Here is a 16,137-nt window from a genome sequence, read left to right on the forward strand (position 1 = left end):
TCAGTACATTTATACTGCATTAAATTAATTAGTGTGTCATTTCTATTACATACATCAGCAGTGAAGTAATGCAGTGACATCTGTTTCTAATGTTTAAAAGATGTGATATTCCTTATTAAGTAAAAGGAAGAGTTATTAGAGGTATTTCCTGTGATTGGCAGTTATACTGGTAGACTGAAAGAGACTGAATAAAGGAACTTGCACTTCTGGCAAATGCTGCATTTCAGCCTTCTAATGGTAGACAGTAACAATGAGTGGGGTGAATTTTCTTTATTCAGGCTCTTAAAAAATCCTGCCCATCTTGTTATAGGAAGTGAGAGTGGGTTTTCTCTCCGTAATACAGACAGAGAAGATTCTAACGTCCAGTAATTAACGCTTTACAGAATAATCACACATCTGTATTCATTTCTATATCTGTTTTTCTGCCTCAGTCCTCTGTGTTTGGCAGTGACGTTCTTATTTTGCCTTTTGGGTCTGCATATTTGCTTGGAAATTATACTAATTTGGCCTATCTTGGCACTTTGCTACTCACACTGATGTATACTACCTGCAAAGGAAAGAGAAGACTGGATGGATGTTGCAAATACAAGAATTGAAAAATGAAAGACTGGAATATGAGAAATAAGAGTAAATGGAGAGGTACATGTGGAAGATAGATATGAATCACACTGTGTCAGGTGTGAATCAGAAAAACTATCCTCAGTTGGTTAATCATCTGGAAGCAGGGTGATGTGAAGTAAAATGCACTGAGAAACAAATATAGACTACAACATAAGTCTGGGATTCTTAATTAACTCTGTCTTTTCCAAAACACCTTATGGACATTCTCAAGTTTCTGTACCACTGCATCATCTTTGAAGAGAACAGTTAGAAAGCCTAATGTTAAGGCTTGTCTTGCCCTTTGTTCTTCATCCATAAAACCACTTCTAATTTTTCATACTATTAATGTACATAATAATATTTAAGGGTAATTAAAACAATTCAAAATTATTTTTTTCAGTGCAAGTCTCACCAACTGCATTCAGCTGGAGCATGTAATCAGAAATCACTGACCACCTTTTGATCTTACCTAGTAGGACCTTTTACACGGCTGGGAGTCTAGAGCAACTGTGTGTGCATACAGCAGTTTGTCCAAGAGTTGCTGCGTATACAGTAAGCTGTAGTCTTGCTATGGTCTGCTTTCTGGGCACGACTGATGTCAGGCTAGCTCACAGTGTTGATACATTCAGTACTCAGAATGCTCTAACACAGTATTCCTGCAGTGTGTGAGCCTGTAGGCTTGCTCAGATTGTCTGCTCTGGAGACAGTGCTCAATAGATTCAGTTTTCGAGGCAACTGCTCCAGATCACAGAGTCTGCACTGAACTCAGCAGTTCAGGCTATACTTGACACATGAAGGATTTGACCGTTTACTGTAGGAACTTGAGAAAATTAAAGCACAAAGATACTTGCTCAAGCAAGGTCCTGTTTACTCTTTCTATTCACTAAAATGTCACTGAAGAGATGTGTCCTTTTTGCTTAGGTATTTACTTCTTGTCTACGTGTAAATGCTGCTCTCCATGAAAGCAAGCAGTATGTTTGCTGTGGAAAAATGGGAGTAGTACTTTAAAATCATTCAACTGAAATAAATAAAAGATACAGTTGTTGTTAATGACTTGCTTCTTCAATCTGGGTTTTGATTCTTATTGAGGATAGAAGACAGTAAAATGGCAAAGCTGGGACCTTTAGTAATAAAGCTGTATTACATGAGATACAATTATCATTAAAATTCAGTACTGTTAGTATTTTCTTCAGGAAGAAAAATTAATGCCATTAGATGTATACTGAAGTTAAAACACACTTTGTAACAAACTATGAACACAATCATATGTACTTGAGTATTTTTAGTAAGCCATTACACCTGAATGCTCATTAATGTCCCCAGAAGAACAAGATTAACCTCATCTCTCATTCTCTATGCTCACAGGTCAGCTAAAGAAAGCAGTTTTCCTGCAGTCTTTTAAAGGATATCAACCCTACTCTGAAGGCACCACCATCTAGTGGGATAAGAAGGTATTTGATTTTTCTTTACATTTTTTGGCATTATTAAACACAGACATTGGATTCTGCATAAGCAACAATCAGAGGGTTTTTGGTGTTTATTTAAACAAATAAGGCTCATGTGGACTTTTCATTAATTCTCTTATCTTCAGCCTAACAGCAAAGTATTTTCCAATAAAAACCTTAAGAACTATTTCCATGAAAATGGGTTTTCATAAACATAATTTTATCAATGAGAAAATAACTTATGGTTAGCCAGACTCAATCAGAAGTGTAATTGATTTATTGAATAAATATTTTTAGTGTTTTATTGAATCTACTTTGTGGAAATCCAATTGGCAGAATTATTAATAATGTGGAGGTAATTATCTTGAGGCCATCTTAGTAAAGATACGTAGTTGCAGTTTTCTGTTCAGCCATTAAATATACAGCAGTGGTTCTAAGTATAGTCTGACCATTAAGTCCCATCAAGAACAAATTTCAAAAGTGAATGCAAAGCATCCATTTTATCTTTGCTGTAAGAGTGACCATTTATTGTACTTTGCCTGTACTGATATATGGACTGCTACCTGACTTCATTTGTTTTTTTTATGCACTTAACAACTGGAAAAGATAATGACAGGGATTTTTTATGTGGGACGGCAAAACATAGAGATGAGCAGTGTATATTCATTTGTTTGTTTTCTTCCCAGAGAGTGCATGCATCTGCAGCTGTTATCCTAAGATGCCTCCTTGTGTTCAGGTCTCATTGATCTTGTTACAGCATTTCACACATACAGAGATAATTGATTTACATCACTTGAGACTACATATCTTTTACTAGCATGCGAAGAAACATTAGTAAGTTATTGTGTTTAAAAATTCTGTAGATATTTCAATATTTTTGCCTAAAACATTAATGAAGTAAGAAATTACTTCACAGCATAGATAACATATAGGTATTCCAAAATTGGGCCTGCTTCTGTTTCAAGGAATTTAGATGTATTTTTTCCACTGATACTTCTTGGCTTTCCTCTCCATAATTAATAGAACTCTTGTTGATGGAAATTGGCATCAGTGTGCATTCTGCTTTGTACCACATTTTAGTTTGCTGTCTTTAAAAACACTGCATTTCTTCTGGTAGCATCAATCAATGTTGCCAGTTCTTACTCAATCAAACTGAAGTTTTGAGTAGAAGTCAGTGGAACTTGTCTGGACTAATTGTGTTGGTAAATGCCAGTTTTACCCTTTGGTCACTAAAACACAAGCATGAGAAGGTTAGAAACATTTCATTTAGAATGCAAATTAACAGCATTATAAATACCTTCATTTAGATTACTGAATACCATCTGTGGTTGATAAAGTCCAGAATGTTCTAGCTTCTGGTTCTTCTTTAGCAAAAATGTGTAATATGTTTGTAGAAGGCAGTCTTGCATGTATAAAACAAACGTCTAAATTAAGGCCAGTAATCTGTAGGCCTATCAACTCCTGAGTTGCAAATAAGTATAACTATTTTAAATCCTGTATCTGGTTAAGCAATCCAGACTCAAGTAGAACGTTATTGTTCAGAATATTTTAACAGAAATTCCATGTGCCATTGCTCAGTATCTGTGTACCAGTTTTTCTGTAAATATGCATGAACGTATGAAATACTTCTTAATTTGACTTCTTTTGAAACATCTTTCCACCTCTTAAAAAGATTACAATAGCTTCCATGAAAAGTTCAGATTGAAAAAAGCAAATGAAAAACCACAAAACAGAAAAGAATTGCATTGACATGTGAAATGTGCTAAAATTCTTTTTTGAATCAGTCATTTAGACATACAAAGATAATGATGATGATTATGATGACAATAATTATAATCAACTGAAATTTAAATTCATCCATTTTCCTCTATGCAAATACCAATTATATTTCTTTTCTTTAAAATGAATGTGACCATTTTAAGTAGTTATTCTTGCAAATCTTCCTAATAATCTGCTTCAACATTTACAACTGCATAGTGTTCTTCTGAACTGGGGGAAAAATTCTGGCTCTTCCAGCATAACTGACAGGTCAATAAATGGGTCTATATTAGCTATATAGAATTAATATTCATACAGCACCTTCAGAATCTGAAGGAATATGACCTGTTCTTTCCTTTTATTTACTTAGTCAAACAGAGGAGGCAGTGTCACTCAGAAGGCACTAAGTAGGTACAAAAGCAGGGAGTGAACATCATGTTCTCCTTAGTTCTGCTTTAGAGTTTCTAGTCATTGCAGGTGCACAGCAGAATTAAAGAAGTGTAATGGCTGAAAGTCTTCCTTTAGAGAGTCTGTGATGGAAAATTGCTCTGAGAGGTGCGGTTGTATTTCTAGAAATAGTCACAAGTTGGGCAACAGCTGGAAATTCTGCTATTGTGGAGATCACCTTATCAAAGGGCTGTTACGTTACTGAATGATGTATGATGTAACCATTTGTTTTCTAGGACTGACAACCACCAAGCTAACATCTTATCTCCAAAAAGATGATGCTAAGACTAAAAGGATAAAAATGGCTTCTAATTAGTGCAACTTAATGTGATTTGTTACCTTCCACCCTAATTTTTTACTCTGTATACAGCCAGATTTGACCACCTATTGTTCTAGTTTTACACATCATCACTCTGTTTATAGGCATGCCTGAACTAGGTAACATCCTTGTCATGGCCATGGTACTGAAATGTGGGTTTCAAATGTACTGGAATGCTCAGTTGCATTCTCTCTGAAGAGAGATTAAAATGCAAACATCCTATAAAAATCACTGCATACTTTAATATTGCTGACCCACAAAACATTTATAGTATAAACATTCTTTTCCTAGACACATAGAGTTTAATTAAAGTTTCAGAAGTGCAAAGTGGATGTCTTATTTTCTGCACAAAAAAGCTAGCAGCAATGTGAAGCGTGTACTGTGTTTGGATTAATGAAAAGTCCATATTAAATCATAAGTGTCCTTTCTGAATTCTCAAAAGCATTACTACACAGAGCCTGGCACCAGCTAACAATCTGTAAAAGAAATATAAGTACTTTTCTCCTTTCTGAGACAATCTGTGTGTAATTTAATTTAAGATTTCGTTAAAATCTCAGAGAACCACTATAGCTATGCTTTGGTTCTAAAATCCTAACCAGGATCTTTTAAATTAAAAAAACAAAAAAACCTTTTGATTGTGATGTTGAGAGAGAAATGCTTAAGAAGGAAGCATTTCTTGTGTGTGGCTTTAGAGAATGTATTTAACTGAAAATAAGAGGTGATCACACGTATTCCCATTTCTTAGAAGCAAGACTGACAGCTGTAGAAGCTCACAGCATTCTAGTCACACTCCATTAACTAGTAAAAAAAAAAAAAAAAAAAAAAAAAAAAGTCCCCAAATCATCTTCCTGCAATTGACAGCTATTTTCTCATGTTCTTTCAGAGGAAAATAGAGTAAGAGGGTTTAGCAGCTCCTCTTGGCCGTCTGTACCCACAGATACATTGGTAAGTTCTCACAACTGCCGCTGTAAAGCTTCAACTAAATCTCTGCTCTTGCTGTAGAGCAGTAAGTGCTGCACCAGCAGACCCAACACGTCTCAACTAAGGCAAATTCAACCTCAAACACAGATTTATAAAGTTAATTTTTTTTAAGGGACGATTACCTTTGCTTCATTACATTTATTCATGTTTCCATCATTTCATAGTTGCTACAGCTTAGTTCAGTTTTTTAACTTCCTGATATAACATAGCTCACTGTTACTCATTCCTAACTTGCAGGTGTCTCTTGGATATAGTTTGGTGTTTGAGTCCTTAGCAATAAGTATGTCTTCACAGGAATCCAAGCCTGCAAGAACTCATTTCATCTGAGGCCTTTATAGTCTCTTGTTTATGGTTTCTCTGGTGAAGTCTAGGTAAAAATACTGCATATGAGACACATCAATTCACTTAGCTTTATGGACTACTTTAAGCCCTTTAATTATATGGTAATATTTATGGTGAGTTTCCGAAGGGAGCTTTTTCAGTTTCAGAACTTAAAGTCTTGGTCTATCTCCTCTTTCCTTTCCATCCATGTGTCATTTATGATTTTTGAGACTGGAGAAGGCTACTGTTTATTAAAAAAAAATATTCAAAGATGTTTTACTTTTTCATTCTCCTCAAATGAGGCACTAGAGCCTTGCACTCTGTGGGTTGTTGGTCCTTTTTGTTGGTGCTTTTGTTTTTGTTTTTTGCTTGATATGCCATATTCTCCATTTCCCAGACTCAGTATTTGTGCATGTTTTTGAGTACGTATATACAATGAGATAATTATTCCTAACTGTACACGTAATGATTTTTGTTAATCAATTAGCAAATATCATGAAGTAAGAGGCTGAATTTTGCATGGTAAAACTTGTGTCAACTAAGGAAAGAATAGTATGTCCTAATTGGCCACAAGTCTAAAGAAGTTAATAAAACAATGTAATAGATAATAAAAGGAATTTTCCAGACAAAGGAGATTAGTTTTTCAGATAAATGCAATCTCCATATGTGCCAGAAAAGATACATTTTTTCCTAAACTCTGAGAACATATATCCGAAGATCTTGTACTGTGCAATAAAAACTGCTTCAAGTAATATTACAAACAAAATAAGGCAGTAACTGACTACAACTAGAAACGCACATTTACTGATCTTGATTTATTACACCACTTTGTATATTCTTTGTAGGGCTATATATGCAATCAGTTTCCTTTTGTCTGTTGCTTACTGGTGATTTCTGACATACCACAATTGACCAAGACTTCAGAAGTTAGAATATGCAAACCATGGAGTTCCTAGTACAGAAAGCACCCAACTCTGCTTTTGGTGACAAACTCTGTTTTATAGTTGCATAATTTCAATCATTCTTCTCAATTTATATTGATGTTATTGATACCAAATTTTGTTCTGACTCATTTTCAGTAGATGAGAAGAAACAGAAGGCATTGGTTCTTACAGGAATGTTTTAAAAACACTGTTATCTTTTAGAACATATAAAGAAGCTATAAAAACATACTTGTTACATATACAAAATGAATATATTCTACCAGAGTTTATAATTTATTTCCTTAATAGTATAGATAAGGTTCAACTGTGTATACCTGAATACATTTTAACTTGTTTGCTTTTTCTTACAATTTATCCAGCATTATCACAGAATCATAGAACTGTTAGTCAGAATCTGTCTTTCAAACTGTAGAAGAATGGCTCACCTTCCACCACTTGCCAGAGATTCTGCTCGAGTTTATCCAGCGACAGGCAGACTCTGATAGTTGAATCCTCTTCTGGAGGTTTATCATGAACTTGCGTGCTTCACTGATTCTCTCCAGCTTTCCTTCAGTATTCTTCCTGGCTCTCTCCTGTATTCTTTTTCAAGCTGACCGCTCTGTTTTCTAAATTGTGATCATGGCCCAGAACCTGTAAAGGTTGCAATGAAATGACTGAAAAACTTTGAAGTTTTATTTTAAGTCCCTGTCACTTGGTTTCCCACATGGAGCCAGCTGTGTGCTTTTTAGTAGCAGTAGTGCTTTGTCGTTGATTTCAAGCACAAATATGCTGTAGTGCCTGTGCTATTTCTGCAGTTCAAAAAATCTTCTAACCAACCTGGATGATTCTGAATTGATTGGGGATTGTTCCTATGAAGTCATAACATTTTTCCAGTTCTGCTGGAGTTGTTTCAAGTTGATGATTTCTCTGTCTTATAACCTACACATCTGATGAAGAATACACAGAGTTTGGCAAATGAGAAATCTTTTTAAAGTGAGGGAAACAGTATTGCAGCTCATGCCTACATAAATCATTATGATCTATGTGGCTGTGGTTAGGCAGTTTCCTTACATCTTTTGTGGTTCAACTGCCACGATGCTTAATCCTCATTAAAAATCCATAGTATTTCCAGAACACATTTTTGGCTTTTACATCAGGGTCTCTTCTACTGCTAGGCAGGAACTGACTGCTGTGCATTCCTGTTCATGCAGTGTGAGTATTCCACACTTGGCAATTATCTTGACATTGGCATAGGAGGGCATTTCCCAGGTAGCTGAATTTGCCATTTTTTTTGAGCAGTTTTGAATTTGAGAGTTTTAATATGTTGAGCAACTATTTAATTTTTCATTTTTCAGAATGATGACACAATGATGATAAGTTGCATCTTCTTTTATTCATTTGAATAGGAAGAACTGGTAATCCATACACGGTATAGTCTGAAATGAAATAAAAGAGTTAAAAAGTCACATGCAAGCTTCTGCCAGAAATACCACCATGTCAAGGCAGTCTCAGGGGCCTCTCATATGTGGTAAAGAAGGTTTCACCACAAAGGTGAAGTAAACTTCTGAAGAGGAACAAATTACCTGAAACATGGCTATAAACTCCTGAAGAATTTTTCTTTAAAATGTACAAAAAAAGTTGTAGTCTTTTGCTTAAGTATACTGACATTATTTTGGCTTCAAAAATAGTTTACCTGTTCTGTCTGCATTTCAGAAGTATTGGCATTACATGTTTTTATCTAGAAAGGATGTTTTACAAACATGCCTAAATGATTCAAAAAACAAACAGAAAATACCTGCGCAAAACTCTGAAAGAGAAGATAAAGCAATAATTCACACGCTGTACCAAATGATTTTAGCCACAGTTACAGAGCACTGACAGAAGCAATCTACCTAAATAAAAACCTGACCTGACACCACATATTGCTTACAGAGTGCTAATATCATGTTTTTAGAGCAGTGCTAGTCAGGGTACAGTCTGACTCTACTACACAGAGTTCACTATTGTCTCCAGTTCCTAAAGAAAATTTCCTCCGAGTGTTTCTAAGAAACAAGTGATAAAACTGCACCATTATTAGTCATCCTAGGCTCATCAGCCATTCCAAGTATACAAGATTAACTTGTAGCAAAAACAAAACCAACAAAAAACCCTGAATTTCTGAGCTATTGCAAAAATTATCTCCTTTATCCTGCACATTGCAAAAATCAAATTCTCTTTTCCTGTCTCTTGGAGTACTATCTTAGTAATGAAAGTGGAAATTTCATTCATATTTCCAGTGCCCCTTAGTTTCAGAGTGTAGGTTTCACGTTTTGTGATTTTGTTGCTATTGTTGTATAGTGTTCACTGGTTTACCAAGATTACTGTATTAAAGGAGTGTTCATACATAAGGGAATTAGGTATCTATGTGTGATTAAGAATTTGCCTAGGGTCTAATTGCACTTCTGTTAAATAAATGATAATATTCATAGAACTTAATGGAGCTGCAGTTAGGCCCAGTGTGCCAGCCAGTGTACTGTGCAACAGGGACAATCTTACCAGAGTGTTATGAGAACAACAAAATACATCAGAGACTGTATGATAACTGGATTAAAACACATAAACACTGTTTATTAAAATAAGATTATTAAATAAGCATCTACAATTTGAATTTCATCAGCTGTAGGACTTAAGGAGCAGAATCTGTTTATAGAAATCAGAGACTGTTACTATTTTTCTCAGTGTTTGTTATAGACCAGACCTCCAGTAGAGGAACTGAATAGAACAAAATGAAGGAAACAGAAGTTTTGATGTGCTTAAAAACATTCCAAATGCATTGCCATTTCACATATATATATGTAAGTTTAGTCAAAGATGAAGAATAATTTATATAATTTCGAGAAAAAGAACTACCATGATGATTACAAGTTGCTATTACTGCTCTTGAATTATAAATTGCACTTCCTAAGGAAGTTTAGAGTGACAGAGTCCTTCTATCTGTTCCTCCATGGATTTGGTAGCCAAACAATCATTTATCAAGTATGGGGAACCTGACATCTCTAATGTGGATCAGAATAATGCAAGATCAGAAGAGTGTCTTGTTGTGGAACGTAAGGAATAAAACACAATGTGTTTTATGGGCATAACTGGGAGCAAAGACAGCCAGTCGGAAACTGCTAAGGGACAGAAAGATTGATTCAGATATCAGTAACAAAGAATAAATGTGTATAAGAGTTTGAAAGAATTTTGTAAACAAATACACTTTTGCAAGCATGCTTGAATGTAGAGTGTCTGTTTCCGTAGTTAATGAACAATCTAGTTTGTGCATGCTTGAGTGACCAACAGTTGCATAACAGCAAACTCTATATGACAACCATGCATAACTTCAGCAACACACAAACATTTTCTTGCTGCCTGAACTAATGAGCCATTTAGTTGGATAAATCAGGTTATTCAATAGATGTTTCAAGCAGCTAATAGGCCCGATCCTGCTGCTGATCCATATTCAAACTGGTACTCAAGGAGAATTAAATTCTGTATCCACTGAGTGAATAATAAACTGAAGAATGAGATTTCACGCGTGAAGTCATTGCAGGATAAAGATACTATGTAGTTTAAAAAAAATCATCACAGCACAAAGTATTTGCTGTTTGTTATTTTAGAGGAGATATTTGATTGAATGATCTGAAAATAGATCTTGAAACAACTACAAACTTGATACTTCTAATACTGACTTCTCTTGATATTTTTTTTTCTTTTTCTCCCTATGTCCTTGGGCTTCAGTGTTTCTATCAGGAAAAGCAGAAACAGAGGATATGTGTTTTTTGCTAAGGGTACTACATTTCAGAAAAGCATTTTAGTAAAGTTAGATATAATCCACATAAACTTTAAAATAAGCAAGGTAGTTCTATGAAAATGTGAAAATCTAAAATAAAAGCTATGAAGCAAAAATGTAAGTTCTTCTAGGAAGATAGATGTTTTAGTTGAAAGCAAAGTCAGAGAAGTTGCTAACAGAAAATATATTAAACACTGCCAAACATGGGATCTCTGATCTTTGTGTCTATCTGAACTGTTACTACTAAAAATGCCTATGAATTCTTTTCAGTAGATCATATCATGAGTTATTTCACAAAAAAAAAAAAAAAAAAAAAAAAAAAAAAAAAAAAGTTTATAGAATACAAATGATTAAAAAAATAAATTTTGTCTGGTCAGTGTGCATTCCTGAATGCTTTTTGGCAGTTCTAATTGATGAGACCTCGTTTTATAAAATACAGGAAAATTTGCGATCAGCCCACAGGATGTGCAGTTTAATTATGTTGGTGTGCATTTCTATTTGTTTCTAATGTAGAGGATCTATTGGTAAAATGAATGCCCATTTTGTGGTCTGTTATGCAGAAAATGTTTAATCCACTGTTTGATTTACTCTGTTAAATCTTCTTTATTGAATGTGCTTATTCATCCATGCAGAATTGGGTATGCTGCTTTCTGTTACTATGACATTGCAATTAAATAGCTAAAGAGAAAAACATGGCAAGACATTTTCTCAAGGTCTGTGAAATTCTCATAAAAATTACTCACACTTAATGTATTTTATGTTTGCTGATATTAAAAATGTAAGGTACAGGAAAATTTTTTTGTTTGTTTGTTTTGTGGACTGACAGACCCAGAGTTTGCAGTTAAAGATCCCGAATAATCAATTTTGTCAAATAAATAGAACTAAGAAAAATTTCTGGTCCAGTGGATAATGACTGTCATCATGAAATAGGATTGCACTGATTGCATCTTATGAATGAAGCTAACGGGAACTCAGAGAACCAAACAACAGCATTTTGTGCTGGAATAAATACTGAAGCACTTGAGAAACAGTAAGACATTGATAGTGAAATAGCTCAGCTCTGTTATTACAGTCCTACAGTTATACTAAACATTAACAGAAGATTTGCACAATCAAATTATATTTTCATGAGTATTCTCTCTCAATAAGGAAAGAATGTGAAAAGGGAGTTTGCCTTATCTGAGCCAACTGATATAGCAATGTTTTGTTCCTCCGCTCCAGACGTTGAGGTCAGGATGATCCAACACTGTGAGAATTCTGGAACTGAATGTTTTTGTTAGAGGTTAAAAGGTAGGCATGGCAGCCCCGTTAGCAGGGACTACAGGAGCTGCAAAATGGAAAAGTTCTTATTATTTCTGTGAGACGGTTGGAAGCATAATATAAGGAACATATGATTTGATTTTACTACTTTTACACCTGAATCTGTAACTACTACTTTTTTACATATTTATTTGCATTGTACTCAGGCATTGTAATCAAATCATTGTAATCAATGTTTAAATCTACATTTTTCATTCTTGTGTTGAAATTTACTGCTGGGCCATTTTCTGCACTGGCCTGTTTTGTAGCAGGTCTGGCAGTACCACGGGTGCAAGGTGGGCTCTGGTTTCCATTAGTCGCTTTATACCACTTCCACTGTTCTTTTTGCTACTCGAACAAGGAGCTTGTAAGAAGGTGTTAACAGGCTGCTAGCTGCTTTATTGTTGCTATTGATTTAAGGTGTTAAGACTTGTATATAATCATACACAACGAATAATCATAAGAGATTAGTTTAAAACAGCACACGTAATTAAATGGAAAATAAAAACTTAAATTTCCAGCATGCTGACACAGCGACTTTGTGCTGGGTTATTCTGATTGCACTGCTGTACGTACATTTGGGTACTTACAGAACGACTTCTTGTTCTGAGTATGTGTTCACTCAGTCCGGCGGGACAGGAGGGGCTGCTCTGAAGCGGTGCTTTCTGTGTGTCACCAGATTTCCCTTTCATTTCTTTGTGAGGTGAAAGAACAGACAGCCGGATTGCAGTGTGACTGTGAGCTGCACGCCACCAGCGTTCGTGGTGGGCTCACAGAAAGGTTTCTGAATGCAGCAGAGAAGAGGTACGGTCCAACATGTAGCGTTAGCGGCTGTCAGTTGACAAAGCACAGGGAATTAATGACCAGAAACAAGCTAATACACTTTACTTTGAAATGTCTTTGACATCGTGTTAAAAGGAAAGATATTACCGCTACCGAGCAGTGCGGAGGCTGTAATATGGGGAATACATTCTTGGATATCAAATGACAAAAACCGAAGTGCTGGGTTACTGACTTTCCCGCACGCGGTGCAGCGCGGGGCTGCTTGCCTTGCAGTGACTGTATTTGGTTTCCAGCGAGGCGGCACTCGGTCATACCGTAATGTCGGAAGCTCGCAGACAGCTGCTGGGCGCTTCCATCCGTTTCGCATTGCTTCTACCATAGCTAGTACCGCCAAAAAGAACGAGCAGCGAGCCGTCACACCACGAGCAGCGCGGCGCTCCGTCCGGCCGCGTGACGTCAGCGGGTCGCGCGGGAGAACTCCATCTACCGGCGGCCATTGCGTGCGGCGGCCGGAAGCTGTGTGGGCCGCGGCCTCCGCTTCCGGCAGCGCGGGTGACGTGACGGTGCCCCTCCCAAGATGGCGGACAACCTGCCCTCCGAGTTTGATGTGGTGGTGATAGGGACTGGTACGCGGCGGCACGGGGCGCGGGCCGGCCTGCGGGTGCTGGGGCCGTAGAGGGCGCGGCCGTAGCGGCTGAGGGCGGGGGAGCGGCGGCAGTGTGCGGGGAGTGAGGCGGTGGGGCTGCCGGGGCACCTGTGTGGGCAGCGCCGTATCCGTCGCTGCGCCTGCGAGCTGCTCGGGGATTGCTGCTTATGCTTCAGCGTCAGGAGTTGTTGAAGATACAGGACATAGCTGCCCTCACTGGGAGGGTAGCGGACCATCTCTGCGAGGTGCCGGCCCGTTAGGCACAACGCGACCCTTGTGTTCTTGAGGTTGGTGCTCATCTGGTACTTCACTGTAGCCACTGGCAGCCCAAAATGCCCCTGCTGGGCGAGCTGAAAGCTTCTTTCGGTGCGCCGAAAGTAGTTCTGAAGAGCCGACCTCGGTGTTGTGGTGGGATATGTGGTTTGTGCTGATAATCTCAGCTGCGTGCTGTAATGTGAGGATTGTGTTTTCTCTTGAAAAGCGTTTTCATAATCCCTGTGCTTGCTTACAGATAACCCCAAACTTCCTCATTTTGGGTGCTTCTCATTAAGGTGTTCAATTCAGCGTAAAAGAAGACATAGGACTGCATGTACTTTAATTGACTCTGAGCTGTCTCAGGCTGCCTGTGCTTTGTGCATCCTATACAAAATCATCCACTTTCTGTTCCAGTGGGTGATGGACATCTCAGATGTCTCACAAAAACATACCACAACGTTGTAACTACAACCAAAATTTAAAATATTTCTTAAATTGCAATTAGAAATTAAGATTTCCCTACTGTGTTCTTTGTTTGGTAGTTCAAGTGGAAGCCTTAGTGATGAACCTGATGTTTTCTTATATGATCAGGTTTGTGACTGTTCTGAGTAAAAGAGAATAACCGTAAACAATGAATGGCTAAATTACCAAACTGAAAGGGTGAAGTGTTAAGAACTGTACAACTCCTTGATTTATGAGGGTAATTAATCTTTATTACCATGAAAAATACTTCTGTATGCAATAGTATAGAAAATTAAAGGAAACACGGCTTCATAAAATTAATGTTCATGAATTTTCTATCTAATCTAGCTAAGGAAAAGGTGAAAATAGTAATGGTACATATTCTAGCTGCTAGGGGAGCTAGTGAAGATCTTCAACACATATGACTAAAACATACATAGATAAGACTTCATCTTTTCATTATTTCTATGGAGAAGAAAAACGTGCTGTCAGAATTTTCTTCTGGAGCTTCTATAATCTTTGTTAAAAATCTGATGTAATTCCATTTGCTGTGGTAGCTCTTATGTTGAGGGGCCTCAGAGGACCATGTAGCAGGCACAGTAAACCTCAGGCTGCAGTTGTGTTCTGTCTTTCCTGTTCATGCTTGCTGTATGATATGTGAGTTAAACCGAGGCTATCTGTGTAACAGCAGTTGGTGGTAGCAGGTCACAGATAGGAAAGCCTGTGCTCTCCCAGCCAGGCTCTTAGGAGCGCTCACCTGAAGCAAAGCACTTCAGCTGAGCAGTCTGTGGCAGAGAGGATTGGTCCTGGAGTGCGCACCTACCATTACCTTCCCTATTTTGAGAACAGGTTTTAATAGTAAAGTTTTCATATTGGGAGAGAAAATGTCATGAGATGAATTCTGTCGTGGAAATATTGCTGTAGTTAGTGTTGGTATGGGTTTGTATGAGAAGGTATGTTTTTGAGATGTTTGCCTGCCTAAAGGGAGACCTCACTGTGGCCTTCCAGTATTTGGAAGAAGCATATAAACAGGAGGGGCAATGGCTGTTTACAAGGGTAGGTAGTGATGGGACGGGGGAATGGTTTTAAACTGAGACAGGGGAGGTTTAGGTTAGATATTAGGAGGAAGTTTTTCACACAGAGGGTGGTGATGCACTGGAACAGGTTGCCCAAGGAGGCTGTGGATGCCCCATCCCTGGAGGCATTCAAGGCCAGGCTGGATGTGGCTCTGGGCAGCCTGGTCTGCTGGTTGGTGACCCTGCACACATAGCAGGGGGGCTGAAACTAGATGATCACTGTGGTCCTTTTCAACCCAGGCCATTCTGTGATTCTACAGAGAGTACTGTTAGGTCTAGTTTGAAGATTCTAGTTTCCAACCTTGTGATTCTATGATTCTAAGATGTTCAGAGCTCCTGCCTTTCCTGAATTATTGTCTTTGCTTTGCATTTCTTCTATTAAGGATGTATGCAAATGATGACTAATGGTGCCAATTGTCTATTTTTACACTGTATTAAATACTGGTACTAAACCAGCAGTGTGAAAGATTATTCAAAGCACGATTTTTATTTTCCAGGAAATTACTGCTGAAGGAATTTCTTAGTCTTTAACTCTTCTTCTGATGCCATAGGCAGTGCTGAGTGCATATGGATATCTGATTGTCATAATATCTGAAATGTTGGTGTTAATGTTTTTAACTGCTTAGTAGTAATTGCACTCTTTTCTGCATGCCTGGCCTTCCGCAGGTTTTATAATTCCTGCATCTGTTAATTTCAGTAATTAGATTTGAGTGGGATTTGAATTTGTTTTTATTTCGGGCTCATTGAACTATTTCTCTGGAGTAAGCTTATTGGCAATGGAAACTCATGCTAAATTTTTGTCATCTGTGATATGTTTAATAGCTAGGTTCAATTCCTTTATCAGTATTTGTGTGGTAAAAGCAAATTCAGTTATTGATGAGACTACTTCTCTGTAACCCAAATAAAACATGTTCTTGCACAGGCAATTTTAGAACACTCTGGATACATAGTACAAAAACACACAAAGTCTTTGTGGGTTCAGTAGCAAATGTTTAGTTACTGTCATTGAAC

At 37.4% G+C, this 16,137-nt stretch overlaps 1 protein-coding gene and 1 long non-coding RNA gene across 5 annotated transcripts in view; one reads left to right on the plus strand and one right to left on the minus strand.

Moving 5' to 3' along the window:
- Positions 1-1,813: 1,813 nt before the first annotated feature.
- LOC122183070 lies at positions 1,814-13,124 on the minus strand. 2 transcript variants are annotated; one of them, XR_006180081.1, is made up of 4 exons: positions 13,002-13,124; positions 12,495-12,735; positions 7,241-8,230; positions 1,814-3,274 (listed from the first exon to the last, which is right to left on the minus strand). It is a non-coding gene; the product is annotated as an uncharacterized LOC122183070 (long non-coding RNA). The 2 variants fall into 2 exon arrangements; XR_006180080.1 differs by lacking the exon at positions 1,814-3,274 and having other exon boundaries at positions 7,081-8,230.
- Positions 13,125-13,249: 125 nt separating this feature from the next.
- Positions 13,250-16,137, plus strand: part of CHM (CHM Rab escort protein) — a 56,540-nt gene continuing 53,652 nt past the window's right edge. For all 3 annotated transcript variants that reach the window (XM_042876665.1, XM_042876666.1, XM_042876667.1), the window contains exon 1: positions 13,250-13,313. In XM_042876665.1, the coding sequence (XP_042732599.1) occupies positions 13,265-13,313 (49 nt within the window). In that variant the 5' untranslated portion in view covers positions 13,250-13,264. The remainder of the gene's footprint in view (positions 13,314-16,137) is intronic.

Source organism: Lagopus leucura, unplaced genomic scaffold, assembly GCF_019238085.1.
Source record: "Lagopus leucura isolate 7727_CA_CO unplaced genomic scaffold, USGS_WTPT01 Super-Scaffold_100016, whole genome shotgun sequence".
Classification (NCBI taxonomy): Eukaryota; Metazoa; Chordata; class Aves; order Galliformes; family Phasianidae; genus Lagopus; species Lagopus leucura.